The following is a 19,091-nucleotide window of genomic DNA, read 5'->3' as shown; positions in this document are numbered from 1 at the left end:
TTACCCTTTCTCGGTTTTCTTCTCCAGCACCACCTGTGAATAGACCACATCGTCACCTTGACCTGCGGTTCCTTCACGGGCATCCTGGCCCTGTGTCTCCACGGAGCGGGGGGAGTGCTTTATCGAGGAGTAATGCATGGTTTCCAGCTCTCGGTCCTCTGCCAGGGGCTGTGGGTCTGTCCCTCCCAGCTGTAGGTCCCTGGGTTGGGTGGTTGCCATGGAGTGGTTGGCGTAGACTGGGTCTTCTTCTGCTGGGGGAGGACTCTGCAAAGCGAGCGCTGTTTCTTTTAAAACTGTTCATTTCTCAACTGCTCCTATCTGGGAAATTCTAGATACAGTTCCCCTAATGGAGTGTGCGTGTGCATGTTCAGGTGCCTGCATGTTCATGTGTGTGTGCGTGTGTGGGTATGTGCATGTGTGCGTGATGATAGTTTCCATTGTTTTTCATGCCATGCATGTTTTTTTCATTATGATTAAAAAGTTAAAGGTACAATAGGTAAGATTTTTGTGTTAAAACAAGGTCCTATCATTGAAAAAGGCTCACTGACATGTTGACTCACCGAAAATATACAGTTGACGGGCCGGCAATATGTACCAAAACATTGCATGACTGTACAATAATTCATTGGCTGAAAATTGGTTTTACTTACCACAGCCAGTGGTGTTTCAGCTTCAGTGCGTTTACAGAGAAGGGGGAGGGATGTGGTTTGAAGGTTTTTGTTGCTGCTAATCCTCTAGACCGTTAGAAGTCCGATATTACCTGTTGTACCTTTAAGGTTAGCTGTGCGTGTTTGTTCATGTGCGCATAACTGTGAAACAGAAGGCTCATCCTCACCCCTTCAGCTTCCTTCCTTTCACAACACTGGCTGTCCGTCTTTTTCCTGGGAATAACACACAACATCACTGCCAAAATACATCACAGGCCCAGCTTTCAGTATAATCACCATTGAGATCAGCTTTAAACTATCTCTCTTTCATTTTCTTGTAATGCTGGTTGTTACCAACAAAGTGTGATTGGAGGAGCTTCTCAGTTCAATTTTGGGGGTAAGGAAGCATCACAGCCAACATATCCCTGTAATTATCTCTGCTTCAAACTACCTGCCCCTTCAAATCAGAAGTACATTTGGACAGTGTAATTGGTGACAATGAAAACCTGCGTACACACCCGCCCTGCTTTTGAATGGCCTTCATGATGAGGAATATAACCATCATGGCACCAACACCAGCAGCTGCACCAATCAACAGTGAGGTAATGTTCAAACCTGAGCAAAGGGCATTTCAGTTAGAAACACACAAGAGAAACACACTTTCAACAACAGGACATAAACATTGCTCACATTTATTAACAATAATCACAATTCACAAAACAGGGGAAAAATCTACTGTCACTCCTCACTACTGTAGTAGTTCTGAGGGTCCCTATCCTCGAAGTATCCCAGGTAGGAGGAGTTTTAGCCTATCATCCCTTTCCCCTCCCATTTTGGGGATCACCACAATGAGAAACACACATCGCAATGGATGGTCATAATATTCATTAAAATGTGACAATTGCTGTCACGTCCCGCGCCTCTGTCTTACTTCAAGGAAATAAGGAAATTAAGCAAGACAGAGCATCACATCATGAGAAAGGGTGTGTCATCGTGTAGTTCTCTCTTTTACAGAATACTGAAGAAACTGCGTCAGGTTCGATTTCGGTCAAAAATGAGCTAAGCGCAGATTTGAAATCCTCAAATACTGGTCTAGGCGGCACGGATGGTGCAGTGGGTAGCACTGCCGCCTCACAGCAAGGAGGTCCTGGGTTCGAATCCCCGTCGGCCGGGGCCTCTCTGTGCGGAGTTTGCATGTTCTCCCCGTGTCTGCGTGGGTTTCCTCTGGGTACTCCGGTTTCCTTCCACAGTCCAAAGACATGCAGGTTAGGCTGATTGGAGAGTCTAAATTGCCCATAGGTATGAGTGTGTGAGTTGTGCCCTGTGATGGACTGGCGACCTGTCCAGGGTGTATTCCTGCCTTTCGCCCAATGTATGCTGGGATAGGCTCCAGCCCCCCTGTGACCCTGTTCAGGATAAGCGGGTTAAGATAGTGGATGGATGGATGGAAATACTGGTCTATCGTTTGGCTATAAATCCACCCACCACAATGAGAAAATATCAAAAAATGTTAAAAAATATGAAATCCGGTCACATTTCCTGTTGGTCCTCCACATTCTTCTTTGCTGGTGCATCAGCTGTATCTTTGCAAATGAAGTGGTGATGAAAATGACGTAAATGGTAATTCACAATTCCTTAGCTCTGCCCACTCTAGCAACCCTGGTCAAAACATTCCTTCAAGATGGTGCTACCCATAACGTAAACTCACCGTGTTCTGAATAGCACACAGGGAAGTGGCCGCTTCCACCAGAATTTAACGTCCGTTCAATGGTAGTTTTTCTCCCAAGAAATATGGTTTATGATTATAGTTGCTTATTGACTATCCCAGACACCAAAACACTTTGATTTATGTGAATTAGACAAATATTTATATATATATATATATATATATATATATATATATAATTATTTTTTTATTATTATTTTTTTTAATCTGATAATCAAATAGGCCCTAGTCCATATCTTTGTTGTACTGTTAGCAGTTGAAATTGTACTTCCTTTCAGCGTACTTATCCCTGGTTATGGGTATACACTCTGCACCTATTCACACAATTTCAATCAATCTAATGTAATTCCAACTAGGACTCCCCTGGACGTGTTGAGGATTGGGGGGCGCTCAACCACAGAAGCGTATTAGACTGCCCAGTCAGACAGAGGCTGATGGAAACAGATTTTTCTCATACATTATGACGTGACAGTGACATAAGTCACATGCTTCCTCTGCCGGAGTCTTTTGATTAGGTAATCTTGTTGCACCATCACACACCAAACAGTAGTTGAGAAACACACACTCTTGGCGTGGTGATGAAATCTAGAGCAGATTAACGTCACTAAATCACTGGTTGTCTATTCGGTGCCCAGCAAGTCGACTTCATAGACAATTGGAGTACCTTTTGGGGGAGGCCTGGTCTTTTGAGAAGAGATGGTTTACACCCCTTGTGGGAGGGTGCTGCTCTTCTCTCTAGAAATGTATTTTATAATGTCAGAAATTCAATTTCTTGACCCACCAGAGCCAAGGCCAGGCAGCAGACCTTCTATTTTACACAGATTTCTGCTTGTTCCCAAGAACTGCAGTCCAGGTTTCATACTACCCCAACCTAAATTAAGCTTTTGCTAAAAAGCCAATGAAGGATTTGTATGGCTAATCTAAAGAAAATCAGACCCTGTCATTCTACTTATAATGTGGCTAACCAAACTGAGATTGATTGGATTGATTAATCTCACTGGCTCCTAAAGCAACTCTTGCAAATTAATTAATTACCAATCAGCAAAGTGAAATGCTACGTTTAACTGAAACTTGGCTTAAAACTGATGAATATATTGCCCTAAATGAATCCACCCCTCCTGGATACAGTTATACTCATGTTCCCCGTCTGAGGGTCGTGGAGGAGGTGTTGCTGCTGTATATAATTCCAATCTCCATGCTAATTTGAAATCTGGCTTTGATTTTTTGCTCTCAGTTTTGCACATCCGGACAAAAAAGCAGTCAGTTTGTCCTTGTGATTGTATACAGGCCACCAGGCCCATACAGTGGTTTCTTACTTGAGTTTGCCGATTTCCTTTCCAGACTGGTTGTTAATTCAGATAAAGTAGTATTTGCAGGGGATTTTAATATTCACATGGATAGTGAAGGTGATCATCTCAGACCAGCATTCCTGTCTATCATTGAATCTATTGGCTTTGATCAACATATACATCAGTCCACACATTCCCATAACCATACTCTCGATCTGGTCTTAACTTATGACACAGAAATAGCAAATATAGCAGTCATGCCTAAAAATCCTGTGTAAACACACCCTCTCCACAGCAAATTCAACATATTTCTCTCCCTCAATTGATGAAAATAGAAACAATCCTAGGCACCTGTTTAAAACTGTTGCCAGACTGACTAAGAATCATGTTGATCCCTGTGTCTCAATATGGTTTAGTAGCAATGATTTCATTAATTTCATTGATGACAAAATTATAAAAATCAGGGACAAGATTCAAAGTTCCTCTGCCACCCCTCCTATAGGGTCTTTCCTTCCATCCACTCAACACATAGATGCAGAATCCTCGGAAGGACCGATGGCTTATCTGAACTCTTTTACTCCAATAGAGCTCATTGAGTTTAATACCATAGTTAATTCTTCAAAATCTTCTTCTTGTCTTCTAGACCCTATCCCAACAAAGCTTTTGAAGGAGCTACTACCAGTGATTGGAGCACTACTCCAACATATTGTGAATGCTTCTTTAGCATCTGGACACATACCACAGGCTCTTAAACTTTCAGTCATCGAACCACTTTGTAAGGCGGGCTGGTTTGACTACCCTTTATTAGTTGCACTGCTACACACTGCCAGTGAGCAGGTGAAGCGGCGTTCCTCTGGTGGTGGTGCCATAAAAGTTTACAACCTCCCGCAACAACACACCATTCTATTCCAGTGGGCCATAGTCCCTTCTCTGCACCTTGTTAGGGCACATGAATCACTCTGTCTCAATACTCTCAGGTTTCAGTCACTGGAATGAATTAAGCATGGGATGTTCCATGACAAAGCAGGTTTTGGGTATATTCATGTTTGTATTGTTTTGCTTGTTTCAGTGTGACTGGTGCAATGGTCTAATTTCCACAACAGTAAACCTAGGACTTGGTAACCATCCAGGAACCTAGGGAGAACTGTGGAAACCGGCCCACGTGAAGCCATCTGTCTCTTGACCAGCACCCACCACCTGGAGAGCAATACTTCAAAATCCAAATTGACAAAATTTGGATTTGGACCATTTTTAGAAGAAGATCAAAGGCCTGGATTTATTAAAATGGAGTCAGACAACAAAGGTGAATGCATTGGCCCTATTGTGGAGATTCTTGTTCAGCCCGGACCAGTAGAGAGCAGAAGGCAGAGTGGTACTACTGTTAGGGAGGACAACCAAAAACATTTTTTTTCGGAAATCAACATGAATATTATGATTAAAATCTCAGTTTAACCGTAAACTTTACGTGTTGTGGACAATAATTCTGCTTAAGTGCTCATTTTACCAGCATTCCATCAATGTTAAATGCTGAATCCCGACAGCACCAAAAAACAGGCAGATTTCACTGACCATTCCATTGTTTACATTCATGGAGCTCGAAAATGGTGACGCAACAATAGCTTTTACTGGTTTACTTCCAGCGCTCATACATGGCAGTTGGTGGCAGTTTGAACTGTCAAAATTGTGACTGTAGCCAGGTCAAGTCCAAAATCCCTGGTTACTTTTTAATAGTTTCAATGGATTTTGATAAAAGACGTGTCGGACTTCAATCATGTTACGTCTATGTTTAAGTAGCAAATAACCGTGTTGTATCCTTCTAACGTATCACACGCAGGCACCTCTCTCTCTCCTGCTGTGATTGTTAGGGGGTCCAGGTAATTGGTCAATGTCCTCTTCTCCCCATTATGGGCACCTGCCTGGAGCGCTCGCCCAACTTTTCCTGCGCAGCCCCTCATGGCCCGGAGCTCCAGCCCAAGACCAGCCGTACAACTCCCTCCAGCCACTGCTGATTCAGCTGTAGCACCAAGCCTGTCCCCTTGCCTGACAGTGCCACCCACTGGTGTTCCTGCCACCCCTCTACCTCATCTCTACTTCAACTTTATAATAGGACATTTATGTACTTTTATTTATATGGTTTTCTGTTTAAAACCATTCTTTCTACAAACCGGTGTCAACCAGCGGCAGATGGGTTCCCCTACTGAGTCAGGTTCTGCTCAAGGTTTCTCCCTGTTGCCAGGAAGTTTTTTCTTGCCACTGTTGCCCTAGGCCAGGGGTTGGCAACCCTGGTCCTGGAGAGCCGCAGGGTGTGCTGGCTTTTGTCTCCACCTTAAAATAAGCAACCAATTCAGACCCAAGAAACCAGGTGAGGTGAGTTAACTGTGTAATCAACGGCTTTCATTGATCAATTAATGCCAAGTAACAATGAAAGCCAGCACACCCTGCGGCTCTCCAGGACCAGGGTCGCCGACCCCTGCCCGAGGCGTACTCCTGGGGCCCAGTTTCTCTGTAAAGCTGCTTTGTGACAAAGGTCCTTTTTAAAAAGCACTATACAAATAAAAATGGATTGATTGATTGATTGATAGATTGATTGATTGATTGAATGATTCGCATTTGCTTTTGCCGACCTTTTAGAAATCCGCTTATCTTATTGGTCCATCCAGCCCTTTCCTGTGCCACCCAATTACCCAGCCAAAGAGCAGGCTAGCTCACACTCTTCACAGCCTGATCATGGTCCTCGCAAGCTACAGATGAGTACTTATACGATAGGTGTGGTGAGAATGGGCTCATTGCTAGCAAATACACTGATCCCGAGGGCTCACAGAAACGCATAAAGAAGTCATACCAAGGAGGAGCTGAAAGATGAGAGCCAAGATATGAATGTCCAGTTGATTTCATGAGGTTCAACCGTCTACCTGAAGGATTAGCGGGACCCTCACCCACCATTGCAGTGAAGAGCAATGACCATGCATGTTAAGCAGTGTTGGACAGTGGATCACAGGTAATTGTTATCTTTGATAATATGGTATGGTACATTCTGTCCCGTGTTCCCATTCACCCAGTAACAGGGCTGGCCATCGGGGACCTGAGTAAAGATAGCTGGCCCTACAAGTGATACCTTGAGGTCGAACTGGAGTTTCCCAAAAAGGTAAATGCCGTTTGGGAGTCTTTATCTGTCAGAGCACTGGTGTTTCCCAAAATGCATAGCAAGGCTTTTATTAGCAGTTTTATATAATTTTTTATGTATTTATTCATTGTAGCTCTGCATTTAAGTCAGTATCCAAACCGTGATTTTGGTATACCTAAGGTTTGGCCAACGTCTCTGACTTCTTCTTATTTCTCTGCATGCACTAAGGCAGAAATGAACACCTGACTTATCAGAAAGAACTGAAATGAAGTATAAAGTCATGTGTCCCAAAGATTACAATTCCCGGAAATGGAGGGGGGCTGTGAATAAAAAGTGCTGTCATTTCTTCATGGTGAAACCAAGATGTATAATGCCCTTTAATAAAAGCTGACAATGTGCGCTTTTACCAAATGTAAACACTTTCATCACAAATTTGAAACTGTGGACTACAGAGCCAAGTCAAGATATGAACTCACTGTGTGTTAAGGAATGTGTCCAGTTACCTGAGTGTTGCTGTGGAGACGGGGCGTGGAGCTGGAGGCTGGAGGTGCCGAGAGCGTTAGTACTGAGGCAGAGGAGAGTGGCCATGTCTCCCTGTGAGTGGCGCATGGTGAGGGAGCTCCTCAGGCCTGTGTTCCCCAGCTGCTCCTCTCTGATGACTCTGACAGTAGAGTTAGTGACCCGCAGTCCAGACACACGCCACTCCATGCTGGGAGAGGGATTCCCACGGCTCTCACAGGAGCAGCTGATCTCTGCTGCAGTTCTGCTGCAGCTCCCAGAGCCAGAGATCTGAGGCATGTCTGAACACAGGGTGCCACAGTTAGTAACAACACAGTTCTATACTGTAAAAAATGAATGATATAATTATCAAACACTGAACCTACATATCACATTCAGCAGTACAGTTGTCGAGTTCTCCTTGCCATGTTCATTCTGTGCTTCACAGTAGTACTGTTCACTGTCACTGGACTCAATCACATTGAAGGTGAGATTCTGTCCAGTTCCTACAGTGTTGATCTCTGTCCCATTCACTCTATACCAGGTGTAGTTCTGCACTGGCGGGCTGGCTTTACTGATGCAGGTCAGAGTCACTGAGCTGCCCTCTAACACTGAACCAGAGGGACTGACTGACACTGAGGTCTTCTTCGGAGGATCTGGAAGAAAAAAATATTTGTCTTTTAAAAGGCAAAGTCTTCTGTGAAGTGAAGTCTTCTGTGGACAGTTGTCACTGACACATCCACACCTACCTACCGAAGAGTGTTTCTGATCTGTCAGAAAAGTGTTTGAGAGTTTTTCTTCATTATGGTGAGAACTGTTCGGTCATCAACTGTTAAGGTCTTCCTTGGCCTCCCAGCCCCTGAGCTATCCAGTGCTCTCTTTTTTCTTAAAGATGTTCTGAACAGTTTATTTTAGAAAACATACTGTTTGTCCTATGTCTCTGACTGCTTTTTTATTTCTCAGCCTTAGAATGGCTTCCTTAACTGTCATTGTCACAATTCTAGTCCCCATGTTGACAAACACCAATAATAGACTCCAAAGGCAATAAAGCTTTGAATCAAGACTAGATGCTGAAAACATTAGTGTACCTGCACAAGAAAAGTGATTGAATTCAGCTGACTAATCAGAAGCCAACTATCCAATTACTTTTGGTGCTATGAAGTAGGGAGACTATGGATGAAATTGAGGTATGTCTTACAAGGATGTGCAATGTGCCTGTAGCCTCAAATTAGAGGTGACAGTCTACAGTCTATTCATTGTTTCATAAAAAAAAACCAGAAATTGTACCACTGTCAAATATATACAGATGTCAGTGTTCCAGTAAATATTTCTGTGATATTATCATTATAATAAGCGAAAGTATAAAAATATATATTTCACAAAACATTGAAATGAACATATAATTGACACAATGGCAAACCTACAATTAACTCCCAGCTGCACAGTTGCTGAGTTCTCCTTGCCATGTTCATTCTGTGCTTCACAGTAGTACTGTTCACTGCCACTGGACTCAGTCACATTGAAGGTGAGATTCTGTCCAGTTCCTACAGTGTTCATCGCTGTCCCATTCACTCTATACCAGGTGTAGTTCTGCACTGGTGGGCTGGCTTTACTGCTGCAGGTCAGAGTCACTGAGCTGCCCTCTAACACTGAACCAGAGGGACTGACTGACACTGAGGTCTTCTTCGGAGGATCTGGAAGAAAAAAATATTTCTCTTTTAAAAGGCAAAGTCTTCTGTGAAGTGAAGTCTTCTGTGGACAGTTGTCACTGACACATCCACACCTGCCTACCGAAGAGTGTTTCTGATCTGTCAGAAAAGTGTTTGAGAGTTTTTCTTCATTATGGTGAGAACTGTTCGGTCATCAACTGTTAAGGTCTTCCTTGGCCTCCCAGCCCCTGAGCTATCCAGTGCTCTCTTTTTTCTTAAAGATGTTCTGAACAGTTTATTTTAGAAAACATACTGTTTGTCCTATGTCTCTGACTGCTTTTTTATTTCTCAGCCTTAGAATGGCTTCCTTAACTGTCATTGTCACAATTCTAGTCCCCATGTTGACAAACACCAATAATAGACTCCAAAGGCAATAAAGCCTTGAATCAAGACTAGATGCTGAAAGCGTTCTTGTACCTGCACAAGAAAAGTGATTGAATTCAGCTGACTAATCAGAAGCCAACTATCCAATTACTTTTGGTGCTATAAAGTAGGGAGGCTATGGATAAAAGTTGAGCTAAGTCCTACATTAATCATGCAATGTGCCTGTAGCCTCAAATTAGAGGTGACAGTCTGCAGTTTATTCATTGTTTCATTTCAAACAGAACAGAAATTGTACCACTGCCAAATATATACAGATGTCAGTGTTCCTGTAAATATTTCTGTAATAATAACATTATAATAAGCGAAAGTATAAAAATATATATTTCACAAAACATTGAAATGAACATATAATTGACACAATGGCAAACCTACAATTAACTCCCAGCTGCACAGTTGTCGAGTTCTCCTTGCCTTGTTCATTCTGTGCTTCACAGTAGTACTTTTCACTGCCAGTGCACTCAGTCACATTGAAGGTGAGATTCTGTCCAGTTCCTACAGTGTTCATCTCTGGCCCATTCACTCTATACCAGGTGTAGTTCTGCACTGGTGGCCTGGCTTTACTGCTGCAGGTCAGAGTCACTGAGCTTCCCTCTAACACTGAACCAGAGGGACTGACTGACACTGAGGTGTTCTTAGGAGCATCTAGAAGACATGAAAATATGAATTCTATAATTGTATTTGTAATTGTATTGTATTTATTGATTATTTTTATTATTGTTAATTCTGAACAGTGTACTAACCATTGGAAAAGCTTTAAACAAATATCAATTTTATGACGATGATGATTATTACTATTATTATTGTTATTATTATTATTATTATTATTATTATTATTATTCAATATTCCTTGATTTACTCAATCTAAGAATAATACTGTGAAATGTAGCTGTCTTACATAGAACTTTGAGAGTCAGACTGGCCTCAGACGTCTGATTGCCTCCTTGTTGCAGTGTGTAAAGTGCCCTGCAGGTGATCTTCTGCCCATGGTGGAGGTGGGAAGCAGTGAAGATCAGATCAGAAGACACAGATTTGGTTTCATCCTCATTCTCTTGCAATTGATCCACACTCTCACTCAGCCTGGGGGTCCATGTCAGATTTGGGGGGAGTTTGGGACAGGGGGCTGCAGCAGAGCAGCTCAAACTCACAGAGGTCCCCTCCATCACCTCCACCTTCTCTGGGGTTAACTTGGGTTTGGGTGGAGAGTCTAGGAGACATGGAGACATGAGGATGGGTTACTGTCTGTCTCAGGATTAGAGAGTCACACAGCACTCTGAGCACAAACTAATCACCACATCAACAGTGCCTGGCTAACATATATTCAATTTGAACTATAAAAATGCTCAAAGGCTCCAATATAAAGTACAATCTTTTCATGAAATAAACAGGTAACAGCACATGTGAAGTCTGTTCTGTACTGAGTGCATACATTCTGCAAGGCCACTACATGCATGAATGACGTCTGAATGTTATATTTTTGTCATCTAGCGTAGGCCGGATGGTCTTGGGCAGTCCTCTATCGCACAAAATACGGCTCCACCACAATATACATTTTAGTGCAGCAGATTTATTTGCAGTGCTCCATGAAAAAACGCACTCACACACACACTGTCTGCATTCATATCTTGTCAGTGCCTCTCAATCATCAGACCACGCTGTCCTTGGTACTACAGTTATGGAACAAAAACAAAACAATGTTCACACACAAATTTGATATTGAGTCGAAATAATTCTACCTTTGATATTCATTTCAACAGGTCGACGAAACGTCGCTTTGAGTATTGTTTTGCATTGTAATCTGAATTTATATTGACCACTATAACTCAATGGAAGGTTCTCCAGGACTGTAGTGCAGTTCTTCTGTGCTAGGTTTTCAGCAATCTTCCCCTGCAGATGAGGTCCAGACTGCTTGCTGGAATCAAACAAAAGAGTTCTGCCCTTCAACCACTTTCCTTTCACTGTTTGTGTACACTGTGCCAGCTCTGGGTCATATTTAGATGGGATCTCAAATCTGCAGGGAATCAGCACACAGGATCCTCTCAAAGCTTTTATACTCTGAGGCATCCAGATTTCCCACTTTCCACCCATGGTTCCTGCAATAAACAACACAGCTCTGTCACAATATTACACTAGGGATCCTACAGCACACACACAACACAGAGCTGTCACAATATTACGCTAGTAATCCTACAGCACAGAAAAAATACACTACACTACAAAGCCTAGTATATATGGGACCCAGATAAAACTCAAATGCACAGTAATAATAATAATAGTATGACTTCTACAATACATGATACCTAGAAACATAAATATAATAAATTATTCAAAATAAGTAAGCATATTTATTTCAAATATTGTGACCAAACAGTATGCATGATTTATTTTTCACCACTAACTTTACTCTATATTCTTACAAATGTATTTTTTTCATTTTTTGCAGCCAATAACTTTTTTTCCCTTTAAATTTGCATCGAGAAATTTGTATTCATATGATAAATCACCATGAAAGCACTCATTGTTTCAGCCCCCTGTAATGTACCAAAGAACATTCTATAACCCCACCCACATCAAACCCTACCTTGCAGCAGGCAGCCAATGAGGATGAGTCTCTCTGCTCCAATCATGTCTCAGTATTAGTGAGGAGCAGAGGCACTGGGTGGAACTAATCTGGAGAGGTGAAAGACACTCATCAAACCAGCTGCATGGGACTGACTTGATTGGACAGATGCATTTTATTTACCTGCGTTTTATTTATTATGATAAAATCATGTTATTCTGTGTCATTGCATCTTTATTTTCGAAGGATACTTGATTGCAATTTAAGAAAATAGCTGAAAGTTCCATCTTTTTCCATGTATGGAATATTCTTTGTGCATGTCAGGGAGGTCTTTGACAACTTAAACTCAACTACACATTATTCACTGAATAAATGGACAGCAACATATGCTGTATTTTATTTGATCATTTGGCGATATTTTCCATGGCAGTGATTTCCAACCTCAATACACTTCTGTGTTGGTTTCCGTTGCATTCGAAATTACAATCGTAGTGCTTTTCATGTTTTGAGGCTTGCCAATGTCACGACTGGCATTCAAGCAGTCAACAACAAAACATGGAGACCAGAAAAGGAAAATATATTTAAAGAGTCTGAATCAAATAGTTTCGATCAGTAAGGTGTTTTTCCACCGTGTAAAGGACCACAAAACTTTGCCTTGAAGGGAGATCCCAAAACAGGCAAGAGCTCCAAAACTTGATCCCCTGGCCAAAACTGGCGGTTTTCAGCGTGGCGATCAAATAAATGCTTAATTTTGTCTTGTGAGACAGTAAGGTTTTTCTCAGCCATGACACAGGCTCGATAAAGCCCCAGCTTGAAACCACTCATAGTCAAGCACATTTCGGGAAGGTTCAGTTGTTTTCCAACTATCAGGCAACACTGTTAAAGGGCCACAAAACCTGTGCTTTCCTGGGCCACTTCCCTAATTCCCAAGAGCAACCATGGAAACCCCTCTTCCCAGTAACTTGGCAAGTCTACACAATAAGCCCACAACTTAGATTTTAAAGTTTGATGAAATCTTTCCAAGGACCCCTGACTCTCAGGATGGTAAGCTGACAAGATGTTATGTTTGATGTTTAACAGTTTCAAAACATAAGCAAATGTACCAGACATAAAGCTTGTACCCTGATCACTTTGGACAATCTCAGGAATCCCAAAGATAGAAATGAAATGATTTAAGGCTCGCAACACTGGCTTTGCTCTGATAGAGCGTAGGGGATAAACCATTGGCTAATAGGAGAAATATGGGGGATGATTAAAAAAATTAATGGGATAAGGAGAAAATATGGATATCCAGTTTTAGACAATGGAGAAAGGTCAGCTGTGTCTAATGGGGAGATGGCTGAAATGCTTGCTGGACGACAGCTACAACCTCAGCTGAGGAAGACCAGGCATGGTCTTCACACCAATATGAATAAGAATCCAAAGTTTAAATCCGGCTTATTGTGTTATATTGCAAACAATTACTTAAAAAGGTAAACTATTTTAGCTGATCAAATTACGTAATTCGTAATTAGATGTTTTATTATTTATTTATTTTTTAACTGCGATGCAATTTCTTAAACCTGCAATACAGGTTTGACTCATTATTTGATTTGTCTTCGTCTTCATCATTATCTACCAAATGGTTAGTTCTACTGGCCATACTTGATTCAACTCAGTCTAGAATTTGATCAGTTCATTTCGTTTTTCTCTTTTTATGTAGGTATCCGCCTACTTAAGCACAATAAGCGCAATGTGAATACAGGAGGTTTTTGCTCAGCATGCATCACTTTGTCTGACATAATGAGGCTTATGATCGTAAGAAATCCCTCTAAGCACGAAAAGCAGGAAACCATTACAGCTTGTTAAAGTTCTGGGAGTGCAATTGTTGTTGGAACAAAAACCAGCGTGAATTAATGAATACTCTGATAACTAACATTTGCTTTGGTCGCAATGCCCCATTTTGCCCCAAAGGTTCCCCCTACCACAGAAAATATCATAACCTGTCCATGTGCCTTCATTGTGACTCTGGTGGCACTGTACAAACTTCACTGAACTTAGTCAAGCTTATTTAATTTATCCCAGTAAAAGCATAAAATTGATTACATCTACAAGTATTATAATATGTGAGACATATTTTCAATATGTTTGTACATACAATAATTGATCATCTTTAGGCAAAACACAAAATCACTGAGAGCCACAATGTATCCTGAGAAGTAATTAATTTAAAACACTCATTATTGACAGTGGAAATATACTTACTGTAGAACAGAAGAACATCCAGTCTCTCTCCAGTGGAAATATACTTACTGTAGAACAGAGGAATGTCCAGTCTCTCTCCACTGCACACTAACCCTCAGACCGCAGAGCACCAGTACAAACCCACCCAAAAGAGGAATTGCTCATGTGTGGGTTTAATTTGCTTCTACTGTGATGCTTTGAATATATTTGATTAACATGCTTTTGAAATGTGACTTACGCAACATACCCACCATTGTTTGGAGGAATTACTGAAACAAAACTTCCTGTTCTCTGTCAATAATATTTCAAGGTGCCTTTCTCTGTTGGTTAGGGTAACCATACTTCCTCTTTTAACTGGACATGACCTCTTCCTGGGTCCTAAAAAAAGTTTGCTTTCCCCTAAATTATTATTTTTTATCTCGTTTTTCATTCCATAAGTGTAACGTTACGCATAAACTATTTATAATGTTATATAAGGCGCCACACTGGGGTTTTGTGCATCGCACTTAGTAACTGAATGGGCAGACAAGGAAGACTAAAGAAAACTAAAGATCGAAGAATAATTATCTTTTTCTTTTTGTGAAATGAACATTTGTTTTTGAGGCTATTTTTCAATTTCAAAAGGAGAGAATATGGATATCCAGTTTTAGATAATGGAGAAAGGTCAGCTGTGTCTCATGGGGAGAAGGCTGAAATGCTTGCTGAGACATTTGTGAAAGTGCATAGCTCAAACAATATTAATGACGAAATTAAAAAGGGAAGAGAGCCAACTATTAGAGAGAACAGTGGAGCAAAGGGAGAGAAGTCGAGTGAGATTATAAACACACTTTTCACTCAAGTGGAGCTTAATTATGTAATTAGGAAATCAGGGATAACATCACCAGGCAAAGATCTAATTTGTTATATTATGCTCCACCATCTTAGTGAAGCATCAAAATAAGTTTTAATAGAGTTTTATAATAAAGTGTGGGAAGAAGGGAGATTACCCACCAGTTGGAAGGAAGCAGTAATCGTACCAATTCGTAAACCAGGAAAAGATCATAACAACCCAAGTAATTATAGACCTATTGTCACGTTTCAGGTCTGTCTCGCCATGTTTTATGTTTATTCATTTTGTCTTAGTCTTGTATTGTCTTATCATGTATTATGTAAGTCTAGGTTCGTCATGTTGTTTAGTTTATTTCTTGTTACGATTTATTTTCTCGTCATGTCTAGTGATGTTTTGTTACGATTATATTACCTTGTTATGTTGAGTGGTTATCGTCTTAGTTTTGTTTTGTGTTATGTTTTGAATTATGTTTATTGTTACGGAGACTGGTTACTGTTTAAACATACACTTTTACATGTCTTTCCGCAAACCTTGCGTTCCGCCTTTTCTCTCTCTCTCTTTCTGTCATTCACTCCCTAATTGTTTCCATTTGTCTATTTACTAAAACTACTAACGCTAGATCAGGATTGGGTAGAAACTAACAAACTAATCATGTGTTCATGTTACCTTACGTTTCTCATGCATGTAATTTACTAATTTACTAATGCTAGGGCAGGATAGGTTTATTACTAACGATTACTAATTACCTTGTTAAACTTGTCATCCATCGCACCTGTTTTCCATTTCCTTGCTACGCTCTAACTAATTGTCTACACCTGTCTACACCTGCATTTATATCCCAGTCGCGCTACTGTTCACTGCGAAATTGTCTGCATCTAGTTTACGACGCAACGCTTGAGCATTATTTACTGATTGATTCACGTTAAGATCCAAGCCTGTTTACCGACTATTGTTTATTGATTTCGGTTTTGTTGACCACCGCTTGTTTTTGACCACGTCCTCGCCTACCGTCTTTGTACTTTTGTCTCGCTGATTGTTTTATGGTTTCGACTTCCGCATCGCCCTCGACTACGACTCTGCCTGCCGTCTGCCTGTACTTCTGCCCCGCTGACAGTTCTCCTGCTACCGGACCTCCTTGCACGTCTACCGACTACAAGTTTGCCTCTTCCCTCGGCACCGTGGTTTTTGTTTGTTTAATATTTGTTTGGCTGGATCTACGTGTATGGACTTTGCTTGTTGTGACTACGCTCCTGGGATTCGTCCCAAATAAAGCCCTGACGGAACTTTATCCTATTATTTTTTCTGAGTTGTGCATTTTGGGTCCAACCCCCACGCACCCGTCTCACCAATAGCACTGACCTCTCACCTATGTAAAATAATGGAAAAGATGATAAATGAAAGACTAACATATTATATAGAAAGGAGAGGTTTAATGACACAGTATCAAAGCGGGTTCAGGAAAGGAAGGGGAATTACGGACCCAACGCTTCGTTTAGAACATGAAAGAAGAAAGGCTCAAATAAATAAAGAGAGTGTAGTAGCAGTCTTTTGATGTGGAAACGGCATATGATATGTTGTGGAAAGAAGGATTATTGATAAAGTCAGATAAATTAAAATAGGAGGAAGAATGTACAGGTGGATAAAGGATTTCTTAAGTGATAGAGCAATTCAAGTTAGAGTAGGAAGATGTTATTCAAATAAATACTTAGTGGAAAATGGTACTCCACAAGGAAGTATAATTAGTCCTTTATTGTTTTCTATTATGATTAATGATGTATTTGCAAATATAGATACAAATAGTGTCAATTTATGTTGATGGTGCATTGTGGAAAAGAGGAAGAAATGTAGAGTTTATAGTGAAGAAGGTGCAAGAAGCTATTAGTAAAGTTGAAGAGTGGTCATTGAAGTGGGGTTTTACATTTTCAGTAGAGAAAACAAAATCATTATTCTTTACACGGAAGAAGATATGGAACCAATTAAACCTAAGATTATATAGGAAAAATTTAACACATTTTTAGGTTTATGGTTTGATGAGAGACTAAGAAAAGATAATTGACAAATGTAAAAAGGTATTGAATGTGATGAGGTGTTTAGTAGGAACTGAATGGGGTGCAGAAAGAAGAACAATGGCAGTTATATATGTATGTTTAATCAGATCTGTTTTTTCAATGTATCTGTATTTATGTTACTGAGCTAGCTAGCTTGCTAAACACGTCGCGATTCGTTTACTATTTTGACAAGCTGCTGCCATCCAGGCTTCACTAACGGAGTATACATTGGTGCTGGAGGAACGCATTGGCAAATCATTGGAGACGTCGGTATCTGGAATCCTACCGGAGGGTGACAGCAATAGCCTATAGCTACATTTTCCCTGTCCTTGCAGAGAGCCAGAAGGAGGTGTCACAAGCCTCAAACAAAGTGATTATGTGGCCATGGTTCAAATTTTTTTATAAAGCTGTAAATGTAATGTAAAGCCATAGCAATAAAGCCTAATGCTGCATTCACGTCATATCAGAATGAACTAATAAGCACCTTCCGACTGGGAAAAAACAGTTCACGTCAACCTCTGACATTAAATCATAAACAAGCGCATCAACCACATGACATGCCATTTCTACAGCCTACCATGATGTTTACAGGTGAGCCTTGAACTTGAACTCACTGTTATATTTCGTTGTTGCGTAGGCCCATACTTTCTTTATGGAATTTATATTCAACTCCACTTGAGAATGAATTAATCAGGATTACCGGAATGAAACATCAGGCATTTTAATGTTGAATCCTGTTGCGTTTTTATATGATATGAATAATTATAATATCCAATTGGCATATTAAAACCGCTGAGACCACTCGTGAAGTTTGTTCAGCTCTTACGAATAAGCTGACGTCCGAAAACTTTGATAAATCCCACATTATTTGTGGAAATGCATTTATGCTGTATTTACGGTGACACGTTTGTTCGGCACACGTTTGATAAATGAGGCCCTTAAGCACAGGATGCTAATGGATCCATTAATTTAATTATTTTAGGCAGAGCTCACTGTTGATGAGAGAAATACAGATGCAACAAGATTTATGCTTTTCTTCATTAGTATGACTTTTGTAGGAACAGAAATATTTACTAAAGATAAATAGACCCAACATCAACTACTGGACAATCAACAAACTTAACTGCTGTTTAAGCCACACAATAAAGTTGAGCATGGAGGTCTATGTAACATTTTATTTTACCTTTAATGCTTTGCAAACACTTTATTTGTGGATTCAGTAGTAATTGATCGATAAAAAAGAAAAAAAAGAAAAACATAATTTCTTGACTGAAAACCACAATAAAATGAACCTAAAATGCTATTATAGACAGGATGAATCAAGATCTCCAGTTTGTTTAAATATACTTCAATAAGATCAGCAGCCTGAAGATAATATGTAGTTTAACTGCACCAGGCGTTACTCAGGTGGAAGTGTACTTGCGTGTCGGACAGAAGAACATCCAGTCTCTCTCCACTGCACACTGACCCTCAGCCTGCAGAGCACCAGTCCAAACTCACACAAAAGAGGAACTGCTCATGTGTGGCTTTTTGTGAAATATGCCCAGAATGTGAGCCTGTAATCTTTAATTAACTTTCAGAGAAAATGTGTGGCCATATGTAACCTACCCACACTTGTCTAAAACAGGAAGGCAAACTTTGAAAACAACTCTATCATGTATAGTGGTTAATGGCTTAACACTTCCTTCCATCACCCAGTCTACACATGAAATTGAGAAACATCTACTCTACCATGCAATAGTTACTGTATTCAAGCCTTCTGGGACCATACACATTTCAGAATTTCTGGCCATTTTTCTCAGGATTTACATGCTGTTTACATGCTATACACTCACTGAGCACTTTATTAGGAACACTATAATAATACTGGGTAGGGCCTCCCTGTGCTCTCAAAACAGCCTCAATTCTTTGTGGCATGGACTCCACAAGATGTTGGAAACATTCAATCTGAGATTCTGTTCCATGTTGAACTGACTGCATCGCGCATTTTCTGTAGATTTGTCAGCTGCACATTCATGCTGCGAATCTCCCTATCTACCACATCCCAAAGCTGTTCT

General features: G+C 40.6%; 1 protein-coding gene across 1 annotated transcript in view; it reads right to left on the bottom strand.

Annotated features, from left to right (window-relative positions):
• LOC133139006 (myelin-associated glycoprotein-like) overlaps window positions 1-19,091 on the bottom strand; it is a 31,677-nt gene continuing 12,586 nt past the window's right edge. The window contains exons 6-11 of the mRNA XM_061258277.1: window positions 8,709-8,978; window positions 7,671-7,940; window positions 7,290-7,586; window positions 1,166-1,262; window positions 836-881; window positions 1-264 (exon numbers count right to left, since the gene is read on the bottom strand). Of these exons, the coding sequence (XP_061114261.1) occupies window positions 1-264; window positions 836-881; window positions 1,166-1,262; window positions 7,290-7,586; window positions 7,671-7,940; window positions 8,709-8,978 (1,244 nt within the window). The remainder of the gene's footprint in view (window positions 265-835; window positions 882-1,165; window positions 1,263-7,289; window positions 7,587-7,670; window positions 7,941-8,708; window positions 8,979-19,091) is intronic.

The sequence above is a fragment of the Conger conger genome, chromosome 1 (assembly GCF_963514075.1).
Source record: "Conger conger chromosome 1, fConCon1.1, whole genome shotgun sequence".
Taxonomy (NCBI): domain Eukaryota; kingdom Metazoa; phylum Chordata; class Actinopteri; order Anguilliformes; family Congridae; genus Conger; species Conger conger.
Note: the sequence above shows the minus strand (reverse complement) of the source record. Positions and strands in the feature narration are given on the sequence as shown.